The sequence below is a fragment of the Thunnus maccoyii genome, chromosome 8, assembly GCF_910596095.1.
Source record: "Thunnus maccoyii chromosome 8, fThuMac1.1, whole genome shotgun sequence".
Lineage (NCBI taxonomy): Eukaryota > Metazoa > Chordata > Actinopteri > Scombriformes > Scombridae > Thunnus > Thunnus maccoyii.
In genome coordinates, this window is record NC_056540.1 from 13,517,654 (window position 1) to 13,529,712 (window position 12,059).

The 12,059-nt window shown below is 40.3% G+C and overlaps 2 protein-coding genes across 2 annotated transcripts; both read right to left on the reverse strand.

Annotated features, from left to right (window-relative positions):
- Positions 1–1,507: 1,507 nt before the first annotated feature.
- Positions 1,508–4,073, reverse strand: glod5 (glyoxalase domain containing 5). The gene is made up of 4 exons (XM_042419126.1): positions 3,402–4,073; positions 2,884–3,039; positions 2,441–2,596; positions 1,508–2,320 (listed from the first exon to the last, which is right to left on the reverse strand). The coding sequence occupies exons 1-4, from the start codon at positions 3,456–3,458 to the stop codon at positions 2,177–2,179; spliced, it is 513 nt and encodes a 170-aa protein (XP_042275060.1). The 5' UTR covers positions 3,459–4,073; the 3' UTR covers positions 1,508–2,176.
- A 200-nt stretch (positions 4,074–4,273) lies between these two features.
- rlim (ring finger protein, LIM domain interacting) lies at positions 4,274–11,818 on the reverse strand. Its single transcript, XM_042419125.1, has 4 exons — positions 11,534–11,818; positions 10,179–10,403; positions 8,018–8,122; positions 4,274–7,925 (listed from the first exon to the last, which is right to left on the reverse strand). Exons 2-4 carry the CDS (start codon positions 10,345–10,347, stop codon positions 6,190–6,192), a joined length of 2,010 nt encoding a protein of 669 aa, XP_042275059.1. The 5' UTR covers positions 10,348–10,403; positions 11,534–11,818; the 3' UTR covers positions 4,274–6,189.
- Between the last annotated feature and the right edge of the window lie 241 nt (positions 11,819–12,059).

Here is a 12,059-nt window from a genome sequence, read left to right on the forward strand (position 1 = left end):
GCAGATGTCTGAAGACTACAGTGTGTCACGTGTCTGTGACATACTGTAGGTGGAGTTTCCTTAGAACAATAGCATACCTTGTTGCTTTGATAGTAAGCCCAGTGTCAAAGCTTACAGCCATAAAGTAGAGATATTAAAGTTCTTTACACCTCTGACTACTAATATAACCTACTCTTATCTATGTACAGTAAAATCCAGTCTGCTTTTCACATAGAGGTTTCAGAGTGCTAACTGGGTCATCAGGTGTGTCTTCCTGTAAAATGGAAAGAAAATACAAAGGTATAAATGCGCCTTGTTGCTGAGTATGGGGCATTTGTGAACTGAATATGAGAACATTCAACACTAGGAAAATATCATGTGGGAGAAGAAATGTACGTGTGACTCCCTATTTAGGCTTCATTGATAAGCAATGCTTAAGATTGTAGAGGACTGATAATTTTTTCTTTGTACCCTTGTGTCCCAGCAACAGGAAGTTTCAATGCACATTAAAGACTGTAAAAATAAAGAAAGCAAAGGTAAAATCTTGCAAATAAAACAAGTACAATCTGCTCACAGGTGATGTGCAAAGGCTAATTTTTGTTCCAGAAATATCTCTTATTATATTTAATTTAAGACTAACACTACTACATTTCTCATGGAAATGACTCAGCATGAGCATATATATTGTATATTTAATGGGTCCTGTATTTTAAGTATAATAGTGAGTGAAATGTAGTCTCTTGTGTATTTCATGTCTGACCATATAATCTGTATGCCTTTTAGTATAAACAATAATCTCCATGTCTCTACCACAGATAACCAAGTAAAAAATATATTATGATGTTCCTAACTTTTGTTTTTCCCCTAAATGATTGTTAACCTGGTGAGCAAAGGCAACAAGTATTTCCTGTATTTAAATGGGCTAATTATTCAATATAAAAGTGTCATAAAACAGAAACAGTGTGACAATAAATGGCTTAGGCACTGATAAAATATAAACCCATAATGACATGCAGGCTAATGTAATCTAAAAAACTGCATAAATTGTGTCAAAAAGCAAAAAAACAAAAAAGACCAGAGCCTTTAGTAGATGGAAGAACCTTTTATTTTCAGCTGAAAAAGAAATGTTTCTTATAACGTCTTACACACCCATTTGATTATACTTTATAACAAAACTTTTTCAGCTGTTGAATTTTTCACTTTTCATGCTCTGTGGGGTTGTTTGTATAGTTTCTGTTAGTTCTTTTATTTTGTTTTCCAAGTTATTTTGTAGTTTTTGCTCATTTTTTTGTTATGAAAGGAATATGAAATCATTTCCCTCTACTTATCACCTGTTTTTGATAGCAGAGGTGGAGAGGTATTTAGATTGTTAGTGTAATTATACACATTGGTGATAAGTTCCGTTGTTGGTTTCATGGTTGATGTTTTCATAATGGGAAGGGTTTGTGGACACTACTGTCATTGCTGTGTTTTATCACAAGGAAAGACTCTTATGGCAAATACAGTAATGAAGTCAAAAAATTTCCCCTATGATGTTAAAGTGTAACATTACCTTGTGGCTTTTGGACTGGGTTACGGTCAGCAACAAAGGAAAGAATTCAACAACAATAAATGTGAATCAGGGGTGTTTTCTTTCCACCCACTGCAAACAACAACACAATAGAAGTGCAACCACAGATGTCTGAAGACTACAGTGTGCCACATGTCTGTGACATAAGTGGCTTAGGCACTGATAAAATATAAACCCATAATGACATGAAGGCTAATGTAATCTAAAAAAACTGCATAAATTGTGTCAAAAAAGCAAAAAAAACAAAAAAGACCAGAGCCTTTAGCAGATGGAAGAACCTTTTATTTTCAGCTGAAAAAGAAATGTTTCTTATAACTTCTTACACACCCATTTGATTATACTTTATAACAAAACTTTTTCAGCTGTTGAATTTTTCACTTTTCATGCTGAATTAAATGTACTAATATAAAAAAATGTAGCCTTTTTCACACATCATTAAAACAGCAGCCACTAGTCAGCAGAACTACATAGGAACTCTGTCTTTGCAAAGCCAACTGATGTTATCTACTCCAGTCTAAATCAGGTCTGAACTACAGCAATTTTGGTCGCAAACTTCATAGCTGAACACTACTTGTGCAAAGTGGGTCCAACAGTAAGTGCAGTGATTAAATGCATGTACACATAGTCCTAAAATGACCCTTCTGATGTTGGCTGGTTATAGTTTGACACTTCGATGAGATTGTGGTCTGGATCTCTGAAGTACAGGGAGGTGATCGTCCCCACAGCTCCACTCCTCTCCACTGGACCCTCCTCTATCTGGATTCCACAGACCTGCAGAGGAGAAAAGACAACAAGAAGTGACACCGAACGGATATATGTAAAGTTAACTGGTTTTAAAAGAATAAAAATATTATATTATAGAGATCAAGAGAGACATATGTGAGTTTGTACCTTCAGATGTGCAGCTACTGTAGCCAGAGGGGTTTTAGTGATGAGACACAGGTCTGCAGAGCCGGAGGTTGGATGCTTGGCTTTAGGCTCAAACTCCTGGCCCAGCTGGTGTAGGTTAAACTTCTGTTTCCCAAACCCCAGGGCTTTACGGTTTCCCTGGGTATTGCAGAAATGGCATGCATGGGTGTAGTGAAGAGTGTGTGAAAGCTCAAGACCCCTCATAATGACTGAGAGTTGCTATCAGCTGACATACAGTCAAAGCCTGCCATCTAGTGGATGTTCTCTCAATCCAACAGTACTTTTCCTGTTGTCTCTATGTAAATAATGCACACATTGATGTTAAATGTACAACTATTGGAAATTAATTGATATGAATGAATACATACATTTAGTCCTTAACAATTATCACATTTTCAACAATCATTATTAAACGGAGGGCATACCTTGAAAGTGATGACCTCCATGCCCAGAGCTGTGGTGTAAAAGTTGACGGTGTCTGGAACACTTTTCACTGTTAGCACCAAATGATCCAGATGGCTCACTTCAACAGGACAGGTTCTTTTGAATTTGACATATCCAAGTGTTTGGATGGAGACCGTCTGCAACAGGTAAAAACAAATAGATCACACGAATACAAATGATATTGCTGTTTAATTCAGCAGCAACAGCGTCGCTGTGTTGTAAACGGGAAGTGCAGCCTGTAAGTGAAATGTGCCTTTTCTCTCAAGCAGTGCTAAACGATACTAACTACATAAATATGAAGCATATTAAAGCAACAAGTTGTCTAGTTACTATCTGCAGTCCATGAATGTGTGGGGTTTATCATTTGAGGCTACTACCTAACAAGAAAGTATAAACATACATTGAGCTGTTTCAGTCGCAGAGGTAGACGCGAGTAAAAAGACTGATAGTAAAACTAGATGTAACTTTTGTTATATTCGCAGATAATAACATGAATTACCTTGAAATTATTCCTCTGCAAGTGCCACAAGCGACTCCCAGCAGTCCGAAGAGCCATCCTTGCCGTGCCTGAGTCTGTCTGACACCGGCATTTCCTTGTTTTTCCACCTCTGTGGACTACAACACTATTGCAGCGCTACATTACAGCACCGAAGGAAGTAAAGTATGAGGTTAAAGAAGGAAGAAAAACAACAACTTGTGGATAAACTACAACTTTTATCTGCCAGATTTCACAGATGGCTGAACCTGATATATGACGTCAAGGGCAACATTAAACTAATTATATGCGACTGGATGGAATCCAGTTAAAATGAAACTCATTCAGGGTTCATTGAGTGTGAGAAGTCTTTACAAGTTTGATTGCTTTTTAAATGGCAATTCTTGTTCAAAGAAGCCTTGTCGACTCAAAATTTGCTGTTCTGGCAAAGTTGATAAAGCAACATTGAGGAAATGCAAAATGCTCTTTGTTCATTTTGAATGTGATTTTTCACAAATCCTACCAGTAGGGGGGACTGTTAATAACTTTGCTTTCTAAAGCAAACCCCCAGTATGAGTGCATCATATCGTACTGTATATTATATTGAGCACAATGGCTGTGATCAATGCTCATATTATTGGAGGGAAGCTACCAAACACCTGCTGTTTTTACACCTTTATGAGGCTCATCAAAGTTTTTAAACGACCACCTTGTAATCAATGACATTTGAAAAAGTCCCAATATCAAGTGGGGGTAAAAACAATTAATGGTCAGTTAAAGGCAAGCTTGTAAATTCAAGTTAGATTAAATTTAGATTATTGCATATATAAGGCAGAGCTATAACTAATAATGAGTAAAAAAACAGCGCAGGGTGTATACAGAATGCATATCTACAGTGCATTTTGTAGCATAACAAGTTGTTTAATTCAGCGGTTAGTTTCATCTTAACACCCAGTTAACATACTGCACTGGGTGGGTCACAGAACAAGGCCAAAACTAGGAAAGAATGGCCCCAGAGGGAACATACATTTCATTTACAGGTTAATGGTATTCAACAATGACAACGTCTTGCATTCAAACTTTTATGCCCCACAAAGGGAAGTAATAATTGTGGCAAAGACATCAAACAGTGAAACAAGAAACATGACAGGATGGCATTAGAGTGATGCCCTTTTCTTCCCCTAGCCAGTGATCTTGTTATCAACAGTGCTATTAAAAACCTACAGAACCTCTAAATAAAATTAAATGTACTTCAAATAAGTCTTCATTTAAGATTTTAGCCATTAACAGTTTTAACAATAGCATACATTTATATCATGGTTTGTATTCCCCTACTTTCACTTGTGTATTGCACACTGATATGAGCATCTGCACATGAGGCAGAAAGAGGGCACAGTGGGCGAGCATCTCAACTTTCTAGTGGAGCCTTACAGAACAACAATGATGTGACTCTTTTCAGACTTGGTATACATCCAACACCCAAACCTTTAGATTGATGATGGAAATATTGACTTGTACATTGAGGTGAACCTACAGGTAAAAAGTTATATTCTGACATGAGACTTAGGTCAACTTCCGATTATTTCATGTATTTATACCAATACCAGCTTATAGAACTTAATTCATGAGTCAATAATTAAAGACAATCCATTATGTTAGTGGAACAGTAAAGAATTAGACCAGTAGCTGATGGATGACAGGATGAAATGATTGAGAAATCATTCTTGTACATTAAAAAGTAAATGTGGGTGAAAAGGAAAAGCTACCACATATACATTTCTGACATGTCATGCCTGTTAGTATAATATTTTTGAGTTGGGAAAATTCACATGCCAGCAACTTGATATCAACCCAATATCTACTACCAATATTGAGACATCCCTAATTTCTGGTATGAATACTATTTGATCATTTTTAATGATCGAGAAAATAAAAAATAAAGGTTTAATAATTCCAAAATCAACTTCCACTTTGCAAAAGTAACCTAGTTGCATGTGTCTTATGCCTGTACAACTTTCTACTTTTTAAAACAATTCAGCACACTGCAAATTTTCATGTCATGGTGCCACTTGAAAATTGTTTGTTTCAGGTGAACAAAGAAGGGAGAGTACAAGTCACACTTTAAATGGCAAACCAGTAAAAGTCCTACATCCTCTTAAACGTCACAATCTCTAAATAGATCTGCTGTGTACACCGATACCAACTCTAAGTTTTAACACCAAATTTAGGGATGCTCTGATAGAGAATAATTGTGGTCAATACAACCCTAATCTTCATATGAGATAATTTACAATCCAAAACCAATTCACTGATACAAAGTATGATTCAAAATTATTTTTACAAGCTTATTTACAGCTAATACTTTGAACTGGTGTAACTAAGACTTGTACCAATACCCACCTTATGGTATATAAGGCGCCATTTGGTAGCTAATACAAAAGAGCAGATTTGAAGTGCCTGAACTACCAGCAGGTGTGCAGCATTTACAACCGGGGGATTCTTTATGAGATACAAGTCTGCTTGTGCGCATGGCTTGATGCAATGCATCCAACTGCTTGGTCACTACAGGTTGATTCAAACAGCATGCATTGCTTGTGTGTAACTTTGGACTGTAGAAATAAATGTCTTAAGAGATACACTCCACTGCATGGTGCACCCCAAACCAAACCTGTGACTGCATTATGATAAAACTCACAAATGGTATGAAGGAAATACATTTCAACAGTGGAGACACATTTCCTCAAAGCCTCTTACGGACTTGGGATATTAGATTATTTAGGTTGAGACAAGAAGGCCTGCAGTCTGTTATGAGCTAAACCACACTCTCTCGGTTGGCAGATACCAGGACTGCCCTGCGGCAGATGGGGCAAGTGGAGTTTTCAGACAGCCAGCGGTCGATGCAGTGCACATGGTACTCATGAGAGCAGGGCAGCTTACGTAGCTTATTACCTTCTGCATACTCTGTTATGCAGACACTGCAAGTCTTCAAGGCATCACTCTCACCAAAGTTGCGCATGGAGAGGTTGTCAATCTGCTCTTTGGTCAGCCCTTGGGGCTGGTCCTCATCGTCATCATTTAGGAGAAAGAAGTGAGCGAGTCGGAGGAAGGGCAGTGAGCTGGGCTCTTCTAGGCTGATAGGAGGTCTAGGTCGAGCCCTGCCACCAGAGGCAGGTGGACCATTGGCAAGACCCTCATCCATATCAGTCTCAACTGTCCTTGCTCTGACTCCAGCAGCCACAGGTGGTTCATCAACCTCAGCAGCAGGAGTCGCAGCAGTGGTAGCATCTGGGTTGTTGAGGGCTTCAGTCAGATCCGCAGGTGTGGTGGCTCCACGGTTTGAATCTGAAGAGTCAGAGTCTGAATCCATGAGGTAGCCGAGTTCACCAAAGCCTGTCATGATCTGACGGATCATAGACTGGAGAGCCATTGAGGTTGCCTCTCCCAAACCTGCATCAGAGATTCTCCGGATAGGGATGCGAATTGTGCTGACGTAGGTCCTCACACCAGCACGCTCCGAGCGTGAGAAAGTCCTACGAAATCCACCACGCTCACTTTCATAAAGAAATGTGTTGTTTGAGTTCTGGGAGCGTGAGCGTGTACGACTGGCAATGCTGTCTCTTTGGCGATATTCGCCTGGACGCACACGACGCACCTGGAGATCAAGCATGATGGTAGGGGGCCGGCGCCCAGCTGCACCCCCTTCCCCCCCAGCAGTTTCTCCTTCCTGAGATCTGACGTTTTGGGCCTCTGGGACTGATTCTGCTCCAGCCCTAGATGGCTGAGCATCACTCTCAGCATTGCTTTGCCTGGAGAGAACATGTTGTCGAGTCCGAGAACTGCCCTCCACTGGAGGTACAGGGGGAGTGTTGGTGTCAGAGCTGAGGCCTTGAGAGCTGGGAGCATGACGTGGATTAGGGAGATCCTCCAGCTGATCTAGGTTGAGAGGGGACCGGCTCCTGGCTGTACGTGCCCTGGTCCTGCGTGGTTCTGGACTGCGGCTGCGAGCTCTCCTTTGTCCTCTGCGTGGAGAAGGAGGAAGTATAGGTTGTACCGGCAGGACAGCTGGTGGCAGGACAGCTGGTGGCGGAACAGCTGGAGGCGGGACAACTGGAGGCGGGACAGCTGGTGAGCTGGGTGGTTCTCCTAGTATCTCCTGTGAAACAACCTCTTCTAGTTCAGGCTCTGGTTCCACTATGACAGCCAACTCCTCTACAACTGGTTCTTCTACCACTTCTGTCTCCATAGGGACCTGTGGTTCAAGATTTGCATCTGCATCTGCATTTGCAAGCACAGCTGCTGCTGCTGCTTGACCCTCTGGAGACTCCTGCTCTCCTTCAGCAGCTCCCTGCTGTTCAGCCAGGTTGCGGTTCACACTGATTTCCAGGCTGAAGCGAAAATCTCCACTGTTTGGGTTGGTCTGGCTTACTGCCCGCCATGACTGGTTCCCACGATGACCAGTTCTGGTTGTATTGCCTGTGCGCCTCACTGTGTTCAGCCAGTCCAGGAGACTATCCCCACCAGCAGGATCCTCGGAGCTTTCCGGTTGTTCTGAAAATCAACAGAACCAAGTTGTGATAAAGCATATCTGAATTTGTCACAACATGGTTAAAAAAAGCAACAACAAAAAAAGGCTAACTTACCACCTGGTTCTTCTGCACTTTCAGTCCTGGGGGTGTTATTCTGCTGTTCTGGACCATCCTTGATTTGCTGAAGTCTATGTAACAGTTCATCCTCTGTTACCTCTCCTGAAAGAGATAAAAAAAAAAAAAAAAGTCTGTTATCACAAAGCAACATAACTTTGTGTCAGTCCACACATTCCTTTTCTGTAGGTTATTGTGCGTTTAGTTCACCTCCAGAAATCCACCAAATGGGTTTCTCCGACACAAGCGCATTTTCATACTGCATTAGATGATTATTTTTCACTAATTTTGGAACTGCCCACACATCTGATCATTTTGGTCAGGGGTCATGAGCTCCTAGAAGATCTATCCTACACACATTCCAACACAATTCAAACTCCTTTTGCTTGTAGCCTTAACCACAGCAAAGAATACCGTACTTTTGAACTGGAAGAATTGGGTGAAAATCACTCTAACTTACTAACAGACCGTTCCACTCCTTCAACTCTCAAAATTAACAGCTACTATACAAGACACCTATACTGGAAATACCTTGAGAGCGGATTCCTCTCCTCTGTACTTCCATATATCATACTGTCAGCCCAGTAACGCACTCCAAACAGTAAACAATGTCCAACACAATGTGCCGCAATCTTTACCTCATTTGTACATTCACAAATGAAATAACCAGCTTTCCCTCCTGTCTACCCAGTCCATGTGTTGTCCTTATACAGGTATTTTTTCCTCCGTTTGTTTTTTCTTCTGTTCCCATGTTGTGATCGATTTGTCGATGTATATATATTTTGTGTGAATATATTTTAATAAGTATTACTTCAGATTCACTACTCTGACCACCAACTTAAGTTGGGAGAAAGACATCGCAGGTGGCTGAGAGGAATTGAAAGATTCTGATTTAATGCATAGAAAGGGGATTAGTCAACAAGGTGAAAAAGAAAATCTTGCACTATATTGCAAAAACATACATGTGACAAAAGTGGTGATCGTGCACAAAAGACTTAACGACTGGTGTTTTTTGTACTGTATTGGCCCATAGAGCTGTTTGGTTTTCTTTGAACACAGCAACAGGACAATACTGAAAACCTCCACACTTACCAGGGCATGCCACTGTCCACTCAATGCCCTCTCCTTGCAGGGTGCTCCGCTAACGGATGCTCCAAACTTACATTCCCCCTCCTACTGTCCTGGGACAGAAACGGATTGGGTGTCTTCAGTAGTGCGTAGGCTGTTGCATTTCGAGCATAGTGACAAATCCAAAATGGATGGAGGAAATAAAGATTTTACCTGTTGGTCACAGAATAATCTAAATTGTTGACATCCACTAATTTATGATAGAAAAAAAAGCTTTCAAACTATCCTGGTTCACATCTTTGTAGGGTCGGGTACTGTTATTATCAAAGTTATGATGAGAGGTACTTTTGAAGTAGTACCAACAGCAAGTAAGCAATTATATACATCAATACCATCTACACTAAAATCAAACTTTCAAAATATGAAAGTTCATAATCTATAAATTTAGAACACTTAAGCGAGTGGGTTGCTGTGTTATTTACATGGCACCACACCGCAACACCACAATAGATAATCTGGTTTAGGTGCTCCATAAGTAAAAAGGAACATGTCCTCTTTATTCAAGAGGCACTGAAACCTAATTATTAGTCCATCTGAATGGATTTTGATTTGAAGTACCTACATAAAAGTGTTGATTAAGCCACAGGGTAGCAAACGTCATGAATGAATTTTCCATCAATCTATATTAGCCCTTTTTTTGTCTGCTAAAGGCTTTGAAAGGCATGAATAGAATACAGCACAGCTCAGACTAAGCACAAGAAATTAGAGCATGAATGAACTCTATGTGTTACATGAAAAACAACAATAACAACAACAACAAAACAGAAGTGAAACAAAACTCAGAACGACAGTGACTCCTACGTAAGTCACACAGGCACTTAGTGGGATCAATTGCTGGAACTTTTTGACTGACAACAGTGTGCTGTGGCATAATTTTAATTCACTCTGGATATCTGGAAAATACTGAGCACTGATACCCAGCCCTATCTATTTTATAATAAATCTTATTATCAGCAGAGTTTGCTTAAACTTCCCTTAATCACAAATTCCACAAAATCAAAAAACTAGTGTAAATGGCTCAAAAGTTTATTACCTGGGGTTCCCAAGAGATTGTTGTCTCTCATGAGACGATAATCCTCATCACTGAGATTGTTGACAAACTGATAGAATGCCTCCTCTCTGTCAAGGCGGTCCAGCTGCCGTCTGCGCTGTGACTCCGGCTGGTCACTGCCGCTCTGCTCTACACTATCAGACCCTTCCATTGATTCAGAAGGGAGAGGTTGAGGGATATTCTCCAATCTCCAGCAAGATCCAGTTGCTGCATAAAAGAAAAAAAGTAATATGATTAGATGAATATTAACAACAGATGGATAAGCCCCTGCTTGTTTGTGATACAGCTAAATCAGACTACTCAGAATCTGAATGGCATTATTCAACAACGATTCACTTTCAAAGGGACATAAAGATGTCTGGTTTGACCCCTTTATCTATCTCCATTATCCAGACTGTTAGTACAATGGCTCTATCAGTGTATTCCCATCAGCCAGGCAAAGTGTCATCAATGGGAAATTTTGGGTCAAAATACAGCATCACAATGCGACACACTCACTTAGAGAAGTGAGCTTCGACCCTGGCTAATGAAAGCATCTCGGTCCACCGGTCATACCTTTAAAGCAACCTGACATGCTAACCGCAACACTACCTGGCTAAGCCATCATAGTTTTCTTACAACACGCTTTGCCAGAACATATTACATTATATGACTGTTTATATAGCTATAGCGTTTCTTGCTGTTACACAATTTTATATTTTGTGTGTTTTAAGTCCGATGGGAGAGTGAATATGTTGTGTCAAAGTCGTCATAAAAACAAAATGGCATCATATAGCTTAGCTTACGCCAGCTAGCTTTTAGCATTGTACAATGTTGCTGACATTGACAACTTCAACCACAGCGCAGGTAAATTGTGTGGACTATATTTGCAGTAATCTATGAAGTGAATAATTAAATTCAGACTATGTAGCTAGTGTGGTACCGGCTGCATTGTCGGCTCAAAACAATATTGGTAGACGACCAAACAAACGGCTAACTAAGCTAAGTTTGCCATTAGCTAATGTTACATTAGCCAATAACTTCATGATACGTGCCTTTTACTTGACGTTAACTTTGCTCGTATATCTGTCATGTTTGTAGACAAAGTAAGAATTGTTTTTTTGACCCCGTAAAATGTTTACAGGACATTGGTGAAGAAACACGAGGGTTTCATTAAAAAAAGATTACGCTGCCGTTAGCATCACTGCAAGCTAACTGGGCTAACGACGTCAACCAATGACGTTCTCAACCAGCATCTTAACCAGAGCAAACTAGCTAAAATTAGCTCGCTGAAGACAATTAAGGTAACCTGGAGGGATATAACGTTACAGTCTGTCACTAAACCGCTGGTACCTTACCTTTCCAATGATGTTAGTAGCCGTGTGATCGTACAACCCGGTTATTCTTCTAATATTATCTGGAAGACGCTCGACTGTTTAGCTCAAAGTGCGATTTCAGGTTTCCATTTTCTCTCTGTTAGGAAGGCTAAAATGATCTTCCGGAAACTGAAAAGCGTCACACGTTTTTCTTCCTGAGTTTAGCCTTCCAGGTAGACACAGGCAGTACAATAAACACTGAGTAACCGGTTTGTTTTTTCACGTCTGCCAATCGTAGCGTAGGAGGCGGAGCGTGTGGCGCTGCCTGACAGACTGAGATCAGGGCACAGAGAAGTTCGGTGTCTGCTGCTTTTCAGCTGTAGCGTCACGATGCGGTTATACATGCAAAATACTCTAACCTTTGTATCCACAACTAACTGAAAGAAGTACATTAAAATTGTGCATAACATAGCCTATATTCCACCAACACATTCATCTCAAGATTTCTGAATATCAATAACAAAATATGATATTTGTAAAAGAAGAAAAAAAAAGAAGAAGACACCAC

Excerpts from the sequence above, each read along its gene's own strand:
- rlim (XM_042419125.1), bottom strand. The coding sequence starts at position 10,347 with ATGGAAGGGTCTGATAGTGTAGAGCAGAGCGGCAGTGACCAGCCGGAG. Across the intron at positions 8,123-10,178 it reads CAATCTCTTGGGAACCCCAG|GAGAGGTAACAGAGGATGAA; the intron begins GTAATAAACTTT and ends TATCTCTTTCAG. Across the intron at positions 7,926-8,017 it reads AAGTGCAGAAGAACCAGGTG|AACAACCGGAAAGCTCCGAG; the intron begins GTAAGTTAGCCT and ends GTTGATTTTCAG.
- glod5 (XM_042419126.1), bottom strand. The coding sequence starts at position 3,458 with ATGGCTCTTCGGACTGCTGGGAGTCGCTTGTGGCACTTGCAGAGGAAT. Across the intron at positions 2,597-2,883 it reads TGGAGGTCATCACTTTCAAG|GGAAACCGTAAAGCCCTGGG; the intron begins GTATGCCCTCCG and ends TGCAATACCCAG. Across the intron at positions 2,321-2,440 it reads CAGTAGCTGCACATCTGAAG|GTCTGTGGAATCCAGATAGA; the intron begins GTACAAACTCAC and ends TCTCCTCTGCAG.